Source organism: Podarcis pityusensis (genome assembly GCF_964106645.2).
Source record: "Podarcis pityusensis genome assembly, chromosome: 6".
NCBI classification, from domain to species: Eukaryota; Metazoa; Chordata; class Lepidosauria; order Squamata; family Lacertidae; genus Podarcis; species Podarcis pityusensis.
The window spans coordinates 72,896,584-72,912,307 of record NC_138030.1 but is presented as its reverse complement, the minus strand read 5'-3'; the positions used below and the strand labels follow the sequence as shown (position 1 = coordinate 72,912,307).

The window sequence follows — 15,724 nt, the reverse complement described above, 5'->3', positions numbered from 1 at the left end:
AAGCCTGAATAAATAAATGGGTTTTAAAAACATACCACATTTGATGCTTCCTGAATGGGGACTGGGTTCTAGAAGGATGGTTCCACTGTGGGCAAGGCCTGTTTCCATGATGTCATGGTCATCTGGGGCCTCATCAAGTGAACATATGGGTCGTCTAGGTCAGTATGAGTGAAGGTGCTTTGCTAGGTATCCTGGCATACTGTATCCCACTCACAGTATACTCTGTGACATACATTGAAATATGCAGGCAAAGCCACTGCATGTTCTTGGCATCAAATGTAAGTGGTTTTGATGTTATGCTCAAGCAGGAAAAACAGATGCACAACATTTTCAGAGCAACGTATAAAATGGAAAGACACATATCATTCCTGTACGGCTGATACATCTCACTGTGGCAGAGATGCAAAATGTCCCACTTTGGATGTTGTATTAGAAGTGTAAAGTCCAAAGCCACTGCAAGTCTTTCCTCTTTCAATGTCATTGTTTCTTTTATCTGTACTCAGCTATTTCACTTCCAAATCAACAGTGAATTTATCTTGGAGATCTTGGTCCATGCCTCACAGCTTGATAGGCACTAAAGGAAACATGGCCCGCCAGCCCTGTATAATGACCAGCCCAAGGCTGAATTAACCCCTTGTTTTGGTTGCCTGCCAGAGACTGCAAGAATGGGTGTGGGGAAGCTTGGTGCGTCAAAAATTGTGCAAGCCTGTTTCAAGTAACAAATAACAGGTCTGGTTTTCCGCAGGTATTGGAAACAAAGCAATGTAAGCTGTAGTATGTAATTGCTATGTAAGTAGGTTGTAAATGTGTATATTATATGAAAATATGCCTTTGAATTTATTACAGCTTATTTAAACCAACCAATTATACATATGTAAATCCAGGCAACACTGAGAGTACCAATGCCAAGGGAGAAATGGACACGTATTGTAATATTACCAACAACAAAGAAATGAGGAAAGGAGACCTATGGAAAAATAATACGCAGTTAACTCAAGATTCAGATTTTAATCTGCTTAGTGTAAATGATATTTTTTCTGCTTATGGAAATGGAATTGAAAAAGCGCAGTCATTTCCTTCTGTTTCAAAGACTTTTAGAATGGAAGGTAAATTACACATTTTCTCTGTAATTTTTCGCTACAAAGGTATTTACAACACTGGCTTCATGAATATACATTATTCATAGTTATTGCATGAACAAAACTGTAGATGGAGTCAAGAAATACACAACAATCTGCTTGAGTAATATAAAGTAAGGAACATAGTCATATTCATATAGAAGGTCAGAAGCAAATTAGAAAAAAAAGATGTGAATCACAGAAAGGAACACCTAAGCCAGATAAGACAGAAGTAATTATAATGTGGTGGATTAAATGCATGTCTCAAAGAGCTTAGTGCTCTGCTATTTTTGAGGTCAGCCATGGGAACTGATGAAAAGAAAGCTATGCATTGTTCTTTCACATCTTCCTCTTCTGCTCCTCCACATCAAATTTCATCTGCATATACTACAGTGAAAAATTTCTTCAACATGTCGCAAGCAATCCTTCTTCTTTCTTCCCACATTGGAAAGAAGGGCCTATAGGTAATTTGAAGGTAAATGAGGGCAAGATATAAGTCTGCACTTCCAAAGAGCAGTGGTAGTCAACATGGTGTCCTCCAGATGAAGTTGGACTACAGTTCCCATAATCTCTGATCATTGACCATGGCCATCTGTCATGGATACTTTAGCTGAAATTCCTGCATTGCAGGGGGTTGGACTAGATGAATCTTGGGGTTCCTTCCAACGGTAAGATCTATGATTCTATGACTGACCATGTTGGCTAGGGCTGATGGGATCTGGAATCCAAACATGTCTAGAGGGCCATAGATTCCCCATCTCTGATGTACCAAACCTTATTGCCCCGGCCCTCATTGCTAGACAAGGGACTTGAACTCTCAATGCAGTTTGTGCCAAAGTCTTTAAAGACAAGGCACAGGTTACAAGATTTAGCAGATGTAAAGGAGGTACACATACATGGCTCTTGCAAGCTAGGACATGGGTCCAGCAAGCAACATGCCCCTGCACCTTCCTTTTGAAGAGACAGATGGGCACAGAACTTAGCATGGCAAGTGATCAGAGTCTCAGGACTAGGCACACAAATGGGCACTCCCCATGTGTTTTTGGGCACCGCAACATGTGTTTTTGAGCACTGCAATCTTGCACAAGACAATGTCCAGCTGTGATCTCATGCATTTTTGGGTGCCATGCTCTTGCATGAGAGCATGTCCCCCCCCCCCCAAATGGGAAGTCTTGGGACAGTTGATGGGTATGTGCGGACCATCAATTGGGAACCACTGCTCTAAGTCATTATTTTGTGGATACATTTGCTGTATTGAAAGATGTACAGAAACACTGTTGTAAAGAAGGGCAGTCGAGAATTTTTGTCTGCAGTCCTCAAAAAGATACTGGCTATTTGCTTTCCTAGATAAAGCTTTGGAAGATTGCAGCCTTCTACCCTGGCTTCAGACACCTCAATTGGTGTCTCTACCTGCAGGATCAGTGTTATGCAACCTTTGCCAACCTGGCTGGGGCTGATGCTGGGCTTGCTTTTGGGGGTGGGGGTGGGGGAATTGTAGTCAAAAATATTTGGAGGAAACCAGACTGATGAAATTACATTCTATCCTCAGCATTTTTATTTGCGTTTTTTATTAATATTGTTAATGGATGATGATAAAAATAAAGTTTTATTCACTAGGAACTACAGAAGAAGACTTGATTTTGAGACCTGTGACTGAAATCCGTATCCTTTTATGCACTACAATTATGTAAAAGTAACTTCTTGGCTGTATATTATGTAAACTATAATGTTTTTAAATATGCTTTAAGAATCTAGAAAGTAATCGATCTAGAAATGGCTGGGGGACTCTGTAAATGTAAAGGTAAAAAAAGAAATATAATTGAGGAAACTTATGATTGTAGTAATGGCCATGGTCCATTGAATGAACAATTAACATATTCACATTTTCTTAAGCAACTAGAGTATGAGTATGCAGTTTAGTGGACCAGCTGCATAATGCTACCATAGCAGGCTCCAGTAGCACAACCATCATAGCACAACCATTATTTGGGTTTTCCCAATAATGAATAATGCTTAGGGTTGATTAGTAAATCAATATTTTGCATATGTTTTAATTTTTATTTCATTCCACCCCATATCGTTTTTTTCTTTGATTTTTTTTTTACATTTCTCCCCAGCTCCAACCTTGTTAGAAATTTTCTATGTAGTTGAAGAACTGCTATTCCTCCATTTAATCATTTTCCAAACAAATGTTTAAAAGTGGGAAGTTTTATTTAAGTCTGTATAAAGTACTTCATTGTGAAAGATCTATCCATTCCTAACTAAATTGTTTGACTCCTTAATATGACTTTAAGCTGCCCAGTTTAGAAATATTTTCAAAGAATTCCCTTATTTTAATTACATTCAATCCAAGGCTCTGGATGATGTAAGTATGGATTAGTTTTAACTATGCAAGTTTCATAATTATTTTTACACTTACGGCCATGCATAAGGAAATACCCACTGCTGATTTCATAAAAGTAGTTCCTGTGACCCGCCATGATTAATGGAGCTTGCCATCAAGTTTGGCAGTCTACTAGGGCAGGGCAGGGATCTGGTTCCAACCAGAGGACTGGATCCAAAAGTACCGTAACTTGGGGAAAGTTATCTGCCTATAAAATCACCTGACACACCATATGACTCCAACTTCAGTTTGTGACTGCAATGGAACGTTATAGCCATGGCTTCAACTACAGTGGAGAAATCTTCCTTTGCTTGCAGGCAAAGAAACAGTTTGGTGTTCACCTAAAGTGTGCCTTCTCCATTTGTCCTTTGTGGCAGCCATACCTTGAATTTTCCTGCACCTGGAGTGGCTTAGGAAAAATGACTTGGCAGACTAACCTCTGAGATCTGGTACGCCTAAGTAGCTTAGCAGACCAGAGGTTCCCCACAACCAGTGGTGACTGATACCCACTGGGACACACATATGGCAGAAGGCAGGAAGGCCAATAATAGGCAGAGCTAATGACAAGTGGAGCCAAGTAATTCTAGTTTTGACTCATTCTCCTCCCTGCTGAGGAGGGCAACCCTGAGACCGAGGCAGAAGCTGCCACAGGCAGTGCTACCCCCAGACCAATTTTAAGTTGCAAAAATAGGCAGGTAGGGACCTACTAAAGGCAGGCTGAGATTTGTGGGGCCCTAATGGACCAGCCTCCACTGCTCACCACTTCCTAAGGGCTCGATGAACGTCTTGTTCTTGCTGCTTGCCTTGGACCCTAGGGAAAAAAGAGAATATTTGCTCAGTTGCCAGATTCTTTCCCTAGGGTCCAAGGCAAGCAGCAAGAACAAATACAACATAAACTCTCATGGCTGCAGTCCTGTGCAGTTTTATCTGGGATAAAGGGACCCCTGACCATTAGGTCCAGTCGCGACCGACCCTGGGGTTGCGGCTCTCATCTCGCTTTATTGGCCGAGGGAGCTGGCGTACAGCTTCCGGGTCATGTGGCCAGCATGACTAAGCTGCTTCTGGTGAACCAGAGCAGCGCACGGAAACGCCGTTTACCTTCCCGCCGGAGCGGTACCTATTTATCTACTTGCACTTTGACGTGCTTTCAAACTGCTAGGTTGGCAGGGTTAGATGCATAGGGTTAGATTGCACAATGGCAATCCTGTGCACACTTAAATTGGGAGAAAGCTTCACCGAACACAGTGGGAGTTAATTTCTGAATAAATATGTGTATGATTGCACTGCAAGATAAAACAAAGTGCCAAAAGAACATTATAAATGAAGGCATTTGTTGAGCATGCTGTGACCACATTACTTAACTAAAATATGTAGGACAGCAGTTTCAAAATCTCTGCAGTGTTCTTAATTTAGGCGATAACTAAAGCATTAACTAGAACGGGGTTACTATAAAGCAGGTATGGGGAATCCATTGCCTTCCATATGTTGTTGGACCACAACCCACATCACCCGTGGCCCCTGGGACTGATGGGAATTGTAGTTTTCTGGAGGGCCACAGGTTTCCCATCCCTGACATACAGTAGAGCAAACCTTTTAAAGCTTTTGGCCTTATTCTGGTAACAAAGTAGTAAATAAATAGGTTTATTCTTTATAACATTAGAACTTTGCACAAGTGGCTGCTTAAGCTACATATAATTTATGGAAAAAACAGATCATTAAGGGATGATTTGTTCTGAAATTGATGCTGAAGGACAAATCTTACTGTGTATTTTTAATGATAGACCACTGTCAAGGCCTATCATCTTCTATGTGCATGGCTCCCTCCTGAGACTTGAAAATGGGTTTTGTGTTAGCAACTCTACAGCAGGCTTTGCTACATAATGGCCCTAGCTGTGCCATATATTCTTCATAATTGCTCAGCGGCAGATCGCAAGGAAAAACTATTGCTTCCATTTTATCTTTTTTGTCCTTGTATTTGATGCATAAAAAGGTAGTCTTTAAAAAAATTGAACTTAGCTGTTACGGCATGTTGAATTCTTCAACTTTCAAATTCCAAAGTTGTAACATGACCTGGGAATTCAAAAGACATCTTGGTTAAATTAATATAATATAGTTTTGCTAGGCAAGTAAAATATGTGTAAACTTGTATAGAAATAATTAAAAATGATTGCCAAGTACTTGCAATACTATTTATTTATCTAGCATTACCTGATATTTTCAGAAGGTAAATTTGAAATTTGTTTCATTTTCTGAAAGCAGATTATATGCTTTGACGTCGACATACCACACTAAACGTTGTCCAATAGCAAAAATAATAGCAGATTAGAATTCCTTATACCCCCAAACCTATTTTATTTATTTTTTTAATATATAATATTTATTAATTTTCCAACAATTTAAACACAACACTACAAAAGAAAAAGCATAAAAAAAAGACAATGCAATACAATACAATACAAAAACACTACAAAACACTAACACATAAAACTAATAAAACAAAAACAAAACCCATTTAAAACATATCAAACCATTTCATTATCTTATCTTTCGTTCCCTTGTTTCCACGACCTCCTCACACCTCCCTTTTTGTATTCCACTTCTGTTAATTGTTTCAGCAATTCCTTTCCATCTTCCTCTGTTTTCTATCCTATAATTATCTTAACACATTCTAACCTTATTTTCCCTTTAATACTCTATTAATCTACTTATACTTAATTCCTTATAACATTTCTACTAAAGCCATATAATTTCATTCCAACATTTTTCTAACATTCATTGATTTTACAGTATTTCTGTAAATAATCTTTAAACTTTTTCCAGTCTTCTTCCACCGATTCTTCTCCCTGGTCTCGGATTCTGCCAGTCATTTCCGCCATTTCCATATAGTCCATCAACTTCATCTGCCATTCTTCCCGGGTGGGTAAATCTTGTGTTTTCCAATACTTCGCAATAAGTATTCTTGCTGCTGTTGTTGCATACATAAAAAAAAGTTCTATCCTTCTTTGGCACCAATTGGCCGACCATGCCCAGGAGAAAGGCCTCTGGTTTCTTCAGGAAGGTATATTTAAATACCTTTTTCATTTCATTATAAATCATCTCCCAAAATGTCTTAATCCTTGGGCATGTCCACCAAAGGTGAAAGAATGTACCTTCACCCCCCAAACCTATTTTAAACACCCCTCATTGAATAAATTTTCAGAAATTAAGTTTTACCCCATAAAATGACATGCCTTAATGACTATATCATTCATGATTTGAGTATGTGTGCATCAATACCTTAATAAATAGTTGATTGTGTGCAAATTATTGCAAACCTACTTGTCAAAATATATGCACCTGATTTTGTGCTCCACTTACTATTAGTTGTTCTTTTTTAGCTCCTTTACACAGATAGAAATTTTGTGATCTGTGCGCCCACCGGTTCTGGAAAAACTGTGATATTTGAGCTTGCAATTATCAGGTTATTAATCAAAGTGCAAATGCCTTGGTTAAATATTAAAGTTGTATATGGTAAGTATGCCATATGCTTAATAATTATTAATTATCAAGAAAAAATGATAACATTATTTTGATATTTACGCATGATCGTTTTGTTGATGAATATGGACACATGTCCAAACAAAGTTTGTCACATTGCTAAACATGGTTTATTTTTTAATCTACACGACAGTTGTTGAAGTTGTTATTTTAGCCATCCTTCCAAACTGGAATGCCTAAATGTTCATCTGATGTCAAGACAAGGATATGGTCCTAACAGGCAAAGGCATTGCAGGCATAGTTGGAGGCAGGTCACTGCCCAAGTTTCTGAGAAGGCAGGAATCTATGATGGCAGAGGTGTAATTAGGACTGGGCCAGCAGTTCTGTCCTAGGGAAGACAGAGGGCAAAGCAGGGCAAAAGCAAGGAAATGCAGTAGGAATCCACTGCTACTACTCATAGTGACAAGTTGCTGTGCCAAACTCTGAGATCAGAGCTGCCTTATAGCTGACAATTTCCATAGTCTAGGTGGCAGCCTTGTATTGTATTCAGCCAGGTTTGCAGCAGAGTGAGGTCAGTAATGCAGGAGGTAAAGTACCAGGCTTTGTTGGATGCCCAGGTTCAAAACACTACTCCAGTACCCTTAAGCCCTGCATCTGTTTATGAAACACAGGTTCCCCAGTATAACATGTAGTTCTGCCTTCAGAAAGTAAAGACAAGCCCATTTCATTTATTTATTTATTGCATTTAAATCACACCCTTCTCTCTATCCAAAGGAATGAAACATACTGATTCTAACAGTTTGTAATAATATTGCTATACCCCACCCCAATCTCCACGAGCGGTGAGAGATTATAGAAAAGTTCCAGGTGTTTACCCAGGGTCTTTGTTTCCTTTTGGGCATTGAGGTACAGCAGAGACTGTGGTGTCTTTAATATATGTGGTTTATTTACAGATATATACAACCTGAGCCAGATGGTGGAAAATCCCAGCATTAAACTGATACAGAGGATCCCTTACCTCTCCCATGGGCACCGCAGGCTGGGATCTAAAGACAGAGAGATCCTCCATGCTCCCTCTCTTTGTTACAGTCAGCCACTTTCAGCCCATATCACATTCTGCCCCACTCCTTCCTCCTTGTCACTGCTAACCCAGTTAAACTATTTCCCTCCAGCCTATGTCATCCAAACCTGAAATCCTAAACCCTTCTTGTCTCTTGGAGCCCCCCCCCCATTGTCTAGTACCTCAATGCCTTCTTAATGGCTTCCTTGATGGGTCAATGACAGCCAATCACCAGCCTTTGTTCCTCCAATGGCCCACATTCAACTAGCTCTGCCAAGCTGACCTGCCTCGGTAGCATAAGCTTAACCCAGAGAGCTTTTCATGTTTGGCATAGTTTAGTCAAATCTTGAATTATGGGAGACTTACATCCACAAACTCTGGCACCCGGAAACTATAACATTATAAATGCTTTTGTTGCCCCCTGGAGCTTTATCTACCTATACTGGACACAGTTAAGGTTGAAAGCTATTTAGAAGTGTTGGATTTATAATAAAATTAATATGACTCACCCATATGCTGTTGCTTACATAAGTAAAATTGCAATTTTCAAAATCTATGGGGGGTGGATTCATCTAGTTCTAGGACCAGCTCAAATAGGTACAGGAATGAATAAAGATCTTGACTTGTCGGAAAAGAGGGGGAAGGATGGGGAGAGTTAGTTTCACTCAGAAATCTTATCAGTGTAGGCAATGTGTTTGGCAACCTGTTTATTCATGTCTTCTATTCTCCAACTACTCTGTATTGTTTTTAGTGGCTCCAATAAAAGCTCTCTGCAGTCAGCGTTTTGATGACTGGAAAGAAAAATTTGGACCCATTGGACTCATCTGTAAGGAACTAACAGGAGATACGGCAATGGATGACTTGTTTGAAATACAACATGCTCACATTATTTTGACTACACCAGTAGGTTCCACAGTCCAATTAATTGCATTTGAAATTTTTTTTAATGAAGATACTTAACTAGACATAAAAAAATATTTCGTATGCATGCTGTTGTTTGTGTGTAAACATTTTCCATCAGTTTCTGATGCTAGGAAATGGCTGGAAAACTTCAAAATCCCTTGAAAAAAGTATTTTAGCTTTATCAAGCAGTTTGATTAATTTATAGTTTATCAAAATGTATTATGTTTGTTTTGTGCGGCATTGTATGAGAAACCTTTATTCCTATGCCAAATTTCATGTGCTCTGATAGTATCATTTAAACAATAATTCATTTTAAAAACTTAGGAAGGAGAATTAAATTGCATACTTTATTGGATTACGGTAAAAGATTTACTGCTTGGGGGTTTGATCTACACCATTTCTAACATAAAAATGTCCTTAGCTTGGAACAAGGACCTACCAGAGTAGTCTTTTACTTCAGCATTGAATAGATTGATAATAGCATTCTTTTCATAAGAATAGCAATATACATCACCAAATACTATTCTCAGAAAATCTCATTAAAAGTTAACGGAGGAATGATAGTGGAGGACTGCACCATTAATATGAATAATAATAATTATTATTTTGTTTGTTTTTCTACTAGGAAAAATGGGATAGCATGACTAGAAAGTGGCGAGATAACTCTTTAGTTCAACTAGTGAGATTGATCCTCATTGATGAGGTAAAGTAATAACAAGTTTTTTTAAAATGCAAATGATTGAAAGCAGGGCATTGTACTTCATATACAATTGTGTTTAACTCAATAGGTACATATTGTGAAAGATGAGAGCCGTGGTGCTACTCTTGAAGTTGTTGTCAGTCGGATGAAAACTATTCAGTCTTCTCTTTCACGTGGCTTCGAGAATCCTGACGCAGTACTTCTCATGAGGTTTGTGGCAGTTTCTGCCACAATCCCAAATGCAGATGATGTAAGCAAAGTTAATAGCATTTTATTTCTAGAAATCAAAATGCTGAGGTGTTTCCCCCCATTCAGCTACACACATACACACACAGTACAAAATGAGATAAGCACCGTCATTTGTCCACCAACCCACAACAAACATGAATAAGCTAGGATTGCCATATTTCAAAAAGTAAAAACCAGGACACTCTGAAAGTTGTTGAGCTTTCCCCCCTCAGAATCTATTGATTGCTCACACCTCAATGCTAGAATACATACCTTGCATTCTGCTGGACTTAGTTTCAATCCCTGGCATTTCCAGTTAAAGTAGGGATGGGGAAGCTGTGACACTTTACTTGTTTTGGACTACAATTCCCATCAGTCTGGGATATGTTCATGAAATATACCCCCCCCCGGCACAATGCAGTACTAGACAATGCTGAGTACATAGCATCCCGCCTTTGATCATAACGTATAACAAGCCCTCTCTCACAGAGGGAAATGTCTGCCCTATCCACAGGAACCCTTTGTCAGTATTATGTGGTCTAAAGTACAGTAAAATTCTATGGCAATTATATTCATAACAGAGAAGAGCACATTGAATAACCAACACAGTATTTGTGTCAGTAGAACTTCCATGACTTAAACAGCTCTGCTTGAGCAAGTACGTTCAGGATTTCAGCCCAAGGCATTATTTTCCAGCTTCAAGCCTAACATGCTCTCTTTTCTCTTTAAAGATTGCAGAATGGCTTTCAGATGGCAAGGGGCCTGCTGTATGTCTGAAAATAGATGAAAGACACCGACCAGTGAAGCTTCGCAAAATCGTGCTTGGATTCCCCTCCAGTAGCAACCAAACGGAATTCAAATTTGACTTAACACTTAACTACAAAGTAGCTAGTGTTATTCAAACGTATTCTGAACAAAAACCAACCCTTGTGGTATATATTGTGCCTTCCCTTGTGATTGTAATGTTCTCGTGTATATTCTAGCATTATTAGTACAAACAATGGGTTTTCATGGGTTTTTTTATTTACAGTTCTGTGCCACAAGGAAAGGAGTACAGCAGGCGGCTTCTGTCCTAGCAAAAGATGCAAAATTTATTATGAGTCTTGAACAGAAACAAAGGTACCTTTTTATAAGACAAGCTTGCTTTTAATATCTATCTCTTTGTATTCAATGACATATGTAGCAAAGTTGTGGAAATCTATCCAATTTATAATGATATGTTTATAAAATCAGTAGCCCCAAGGCTTGTAGCTTATAGTCTCTTATGGTGACGAGATAACAAAACCTACCCCAATATGCCATTTGTCACTAAAAGTGACTTTGCTAAGGATACTTTTCATTTATCATGTGTTTCAAGTGGCTGTTTGGAGAATATGAGTACATATGTGTACAGTAAAGCATGCGCTTACCATTGATGTTTGCTCTAGGCAGTTTTCCCTTGAATATCTGGAGTAGATTGTTCATCTATGATCTGCATAGGGCAGTGTCCATATGAATCTCTTGGCATACCCATGACAGGGATGTAGATACCAAGTACAGTTTTTGCCCAGTCGCCACAAAATTGTCCTATAGATGCCCTGTAAAAGTCCACATCAATAAACTGAAGGCTGTTATTCTGATCAGAAAACTGTGTTCTGTAAAACCACGATTTTTGCTCCCTTACCCCATTTTTGCTCCCTTACCCCATTTCACCTAACTTTTGTGCATCGAATGTTTATGCAGCCTGAGACTGGAAATCTGTCTGGATTTCAGTGTGAAAGCAAATACAGCCTACAGGTAGGGCAGGACAGATTTCTAGACATCCCAGTTTATGACACACGTGTACATCTAGATGTGTCTCTGCTTCTAGCACAATTCCAAATCCAGGAACAAAATCTGGGCACAGAAGACATGTGAATATTTGTTTTATAAAGTATTTTAGGCAGCACCTAAAAAAAACAAACCTGGGTGATAGACCTGGCATTGCAATGATACAAGATCTGACATTTATTATTATTAAATTGGTTGGTTGCTTTATCTTGCCCAAAGCAACTTACAACCAACCAACCAACCAACCAACTGTAGGGATCTGTATGTTCAACTTCCTTCTCAGCCATAATGTGGGGCCCTGGGTATGCCACCATCTTTTAGCCTCCGCTGCTTATAGGGTTGTCATCAGGATAAATTAAGCCACCCAGCCCTGCCAACTGGAGCTCCTTGAGAGAAGAGTGGTAGTAAAGATAGCTGAAAACTAAGCTGGAATATATTTGGCAGGGGAAATGTTATAATTCTCAGACTAGCCTTTGATATAGAGCAGCCCCAATGCTGGCTGAAACTTAGTAGGAAGTTGAAGATTCTCGCATGAAGAATTATGATGCATCTTTATTGAAGCAGGTGTACTGACAACACATCAGGTATTAGACTGCTGTAATCTATTTTGACTTGAAGCCTAATTTCTAACAAAGGTTTTCCTAGATGTATATCCCTTCTGGAAAGCAAAAACGTATTCGCTGGCCCTTGCAATAAGGACGGGCAGGCAAAAGAAGAAGATGTCGCTGCATGAGAAGAGATATGAGGCAGTAAAAACAAGAGGAAAAATCATACTCCTTCACTGTCCTGAATATCTGAATGGGATAGTTTGTTCTTCATGTATGATGAAGTCCAGTAGCATAAGACAGTTTTATAAACAGAGCTATTCTGGATATTGTTACTTGGGCCATAGAAAATTCTGAGTCCACAATCCAGTGTTTCCCTGCCCCCCCCCCATTTGATACTTAAACTTTCCTAGGGATAATTTTTATGTTTTGATATTTCACAAAATTCAGTTCAAAGGGTTTAAATAATGGTATAGATCATTACTCAAGCAAGAAATATGTGCAATTGCTATTGATGGTTTTTGCATGGTGTTTTATTTATTTTTAATTCTGATACACACTCTCTCTGTTTCAGATTACAAAAGTCTGCAAATTCAGTAAAAGAAGCCAGACTGAGGGGTATGCAGTGTATACTAATTGCAGAAAAGTTAATGTATTTGTCCCAAGATGTTCTGGTAATGTTCTGGGTCTAATTTTCATTTATAGATCTCTTGACCTATGGAGTAGCTTATCATCATGCTGGAATAGAGGCATCTGATAGAAAAATCATTGAAGCAACTTTCAATATGGGAGTCTTGCCAGTTCTTTGTGAGTACAAAGCATATGAGAACAAACAGTGTAGAAACCATATTGCAGTAAGAGGGATGGGGTTGCAAAAACCCAATTTGCGACCATTTCAACAATAATGTTTACAGAAATAATACTAGTTTGATAAATAGTTGATAAAAGTGAACAGTTCCATGGAGTCTGGTGAATCTGCATTTTTAAATGTGTGTTGGTGGCCATCTCCACATCTTGCAGAAACAAAATTTAAAAACTCCTTCATTTTGCCCATCCTAAGCTGCCACTACTCTGTGCTTGGGTGACCCTGAATTGTAATATTTAGGGAAGTTTCAAATGACTGATGTTTTAATGTATTTTCAATCTTTTGTTGGAAGCCGCCCAGAGTGGCTGGGGAAACCCAGCCAGATGGGCGGTGTAGAAAAAAATTATTATTATTATTATTATTATTATTATTATTATTGAGAAAAATCTGTACTACTTTTTCTACACCATGTATAATTTTATGCACCTCTCTGATGCGCTCTTTACTTACCCCTTTTCTAAACCAAGAACCTTTAACTTCTGTAACCTTTCCTCTTACTGAAGCTATTTCAACCCTCTGATAATTTTAGTTGCCCCTTTTCTGTAACTTTTTGAGGTCTACAATATCCTTTTGGAGATGCAGTGACCAGAAACATACACAGTATTTCTAGTGTGGTTGCACCACAGACATCACAGAACTTTCAGAACGATATGGGTGGGGACTCAAAGGAAGCATGTGACAACAACCAGTTTTTGGATGTTCATGTGTAATGAGAGAGAGAGATATGAATGGATCGTATACTGGGAATAGTCAGAACACTACAGAATTGTACTTCATGTCTGTTGCTTTATGAAACATCCAAATTCTTTGAAAAACATTTAAATGTTTGCAGTTACTACAAGTACACTTGCTATGGGTGTAAATTTACCAGCTCACCTGGTAGTTATAAAATCAACAATGCATTATGTTGGAGGAATGTTTCAGGAATACAGTGAAACGGACATTTTGCAAATGATTGGGCGAGCAGGAAGACCTCAAGTAAGTTGAATCTGTTATTTAAAGCCATTTTTTATTATAATCGTAGCAAAAGTTGCCATGCACTTACAGAGGCAATGTTACAAAAATGATAAGTGAAAATTTTGTAGTTATAGTTGCTTGTGAAGTTTGCACAGTAGAGTTTATTGCTGAATAATTAATATAGCCTTGTTTACTAGGAAATGTAAAGTTGATGCTACTGGCTTCAGTTTGCAAGCTGAATTAGCTTCCAAGTTATTTATTTAAGAAATATCGACCAAATATCTTTTTTTTAAAAAACAACCATCCCACATCTACAAACAAAATCAAACCTAAACACTCTTCTACAAAAACCAACAATTCACAGGATATTTCACATTTGAAAACATCTAAACACGGTATAAGTTTTATAAACCATTCTTGCTTTCTTTTGATATACTGGATCCACATCTATGGGAAACAAATGTAAGAAATACAGAGGCATACCTAGGAGTTGGTGAAACCAGTCCCCGCTAGTGGCACAGGCCAGCACAAAAATCACCTATTAGACTATGGAGAATAAGACATATATTTGTGTGGTGCTGCACAGCTGCTGTCGTGGCGAGATCAGACGTGGGAGAAGCTTCCTGTCCTCCTTGCACTGCAGCTCAAAGGTGTATGTGGTAAAGTGATTTCTTATGGGGGGGGGAGCACCAATACAGTTCCTTGTGTAAGGGACCCTAGGTAGTCCTCTGCGTAAACAGGGTTCTGCAGTCCTGCTCCCACCCTCCCAAAAACCTGAAATGCAATGAGCAAGACAGACAAAATTAGTTGGAAAGAGGCCAGGATCTCTTTCATTTTCAAGGCTTTTGTTGATAATTTGTTAACCACCCCTACCTGTCTGGAGTCGGACTAGCCCTCTGCCTTGCATACCGGGCTCTGGGAAGGTTGTGCGAGAGCCCTGCGACAGGCCCTTGTGCTTACTTCCCAGAGGCTAGTAAGCAAGGCAGAGGGCTTTGAAAGCAATTTCCGCAATGGATTTCCTCATCTATCTATCTGTCTATCTATCTATCATCTACAGTTGTACCTTGGTTTGTGAATGTCTGAGGTCCAGCGCCAAGGGCCTTCTGGTGGTTCCCTCACTGCGAGAAGCCAAGTTACAGGGAACGCCCTCCCACCAGATGTCAAATAGAAAAACAACTACCAGACTTTTAGACGACATCTGAAGGCAGCCCTGTTTAGGGAAGCTTTTAATGTTTAACAGACCACTGTATTTTAATATTTTGTTGGAAGCCGCCCAGAGTGGTTGGAGAAACCCAGCCAGATGGGCGGGGTATAAATAATACATTATTATTATTATTATTATTATTATTATTACGACTTGAACATTTTGGCTCCAGAATGCCACAAACCTGGAAATGAGTGCTCCGGTTTGCGAATGTTCTTTGGAACCCGAACATCTGATGTGACTTCTGAATGGGTGCAGGAAGCTCCTGCAGCCAATCGGAAGCTGCACCTTGGTTTTCGAACGTTTTCAGAAGTCGAACTGACTTCCGGAACGGATTTTGTTTGAGAACCAAGGTATGACTCTATCTATCTATCTATCTATCGGCCATACACCTAAGGTTATGATTGCATAAGTAAATTACGCATAAGTGGTGGTCCCACTGTACAAAAGAACCAGGCAGATAGGGATACCCTCA

At 39.1% G+C, this 15,724-nt stretch overlaps 1 protein-coding gene across 6 annotated transcripts in view; it reads left to right on the top strand.

The window, feature by feature from the left end:
* HFM1 (helicase for meiosis 1) overlaps nucleotides 1–15,724 on the top strand; it is a 50,036-nt gene that overhangs the window by 7,051 nt on the left and 27,261 nt on the right. For all 6 annotated transcript variants that reach the window (XM_081008527.1, XM_081008526.1, XM_081008525.1 and 3 more), the window contains exons 5-16: nucleotides 847–1,106; nucleotides 2,736–2,780; nucleotides 3,413–3,483; nucleotides 6,879–7,011; nucleotides 8,790–8,941; nucleotides 9,567–9,644; nucleotides 9,730–9,891; nucleotides 10,601–10,801; nucleotides 10,900–10,988; nucleotides 12,798–12,841; nucleotides 12,929–13,030; nucleotides 13,921–14,066. In XM_081008527.1, the coding sequence (XP_080864653.1) occupies nucleotides 847–1,106; nucleotides 2,736–2,780; nucleotides 3,413–3,483; nucleotides 6,879–7,011; nucleotides 8,790–8,941; nucleotides 9,567–9,644; nucleotides 9,730–9,891; nucleotides 10,601–10,801; nucleotides 10,900–10,988; nucleotides 12,798–12,841; nucleotides 12,929–13,030; nucleotides 13,921–14,066 (1,483 nt within the window). The remainder of the gene's footprint in view (nucleotides 1–846; nucleotides 1,107–2,735; nucleotides 2,781–3,412; nucleotides 3,484–6,878; nucleotides 7,012–8,789; nucleotides 8,942–9,566; nucleotides 9,645–9,729; nucleotides 9,892–10,600; nucleotides 10,802–10,899; nucleotides 10,989–12,797; nucleotides 12,842–12,928; nucleotides 13,031–13,920; nucleotides 14,067–15,724) is intronic.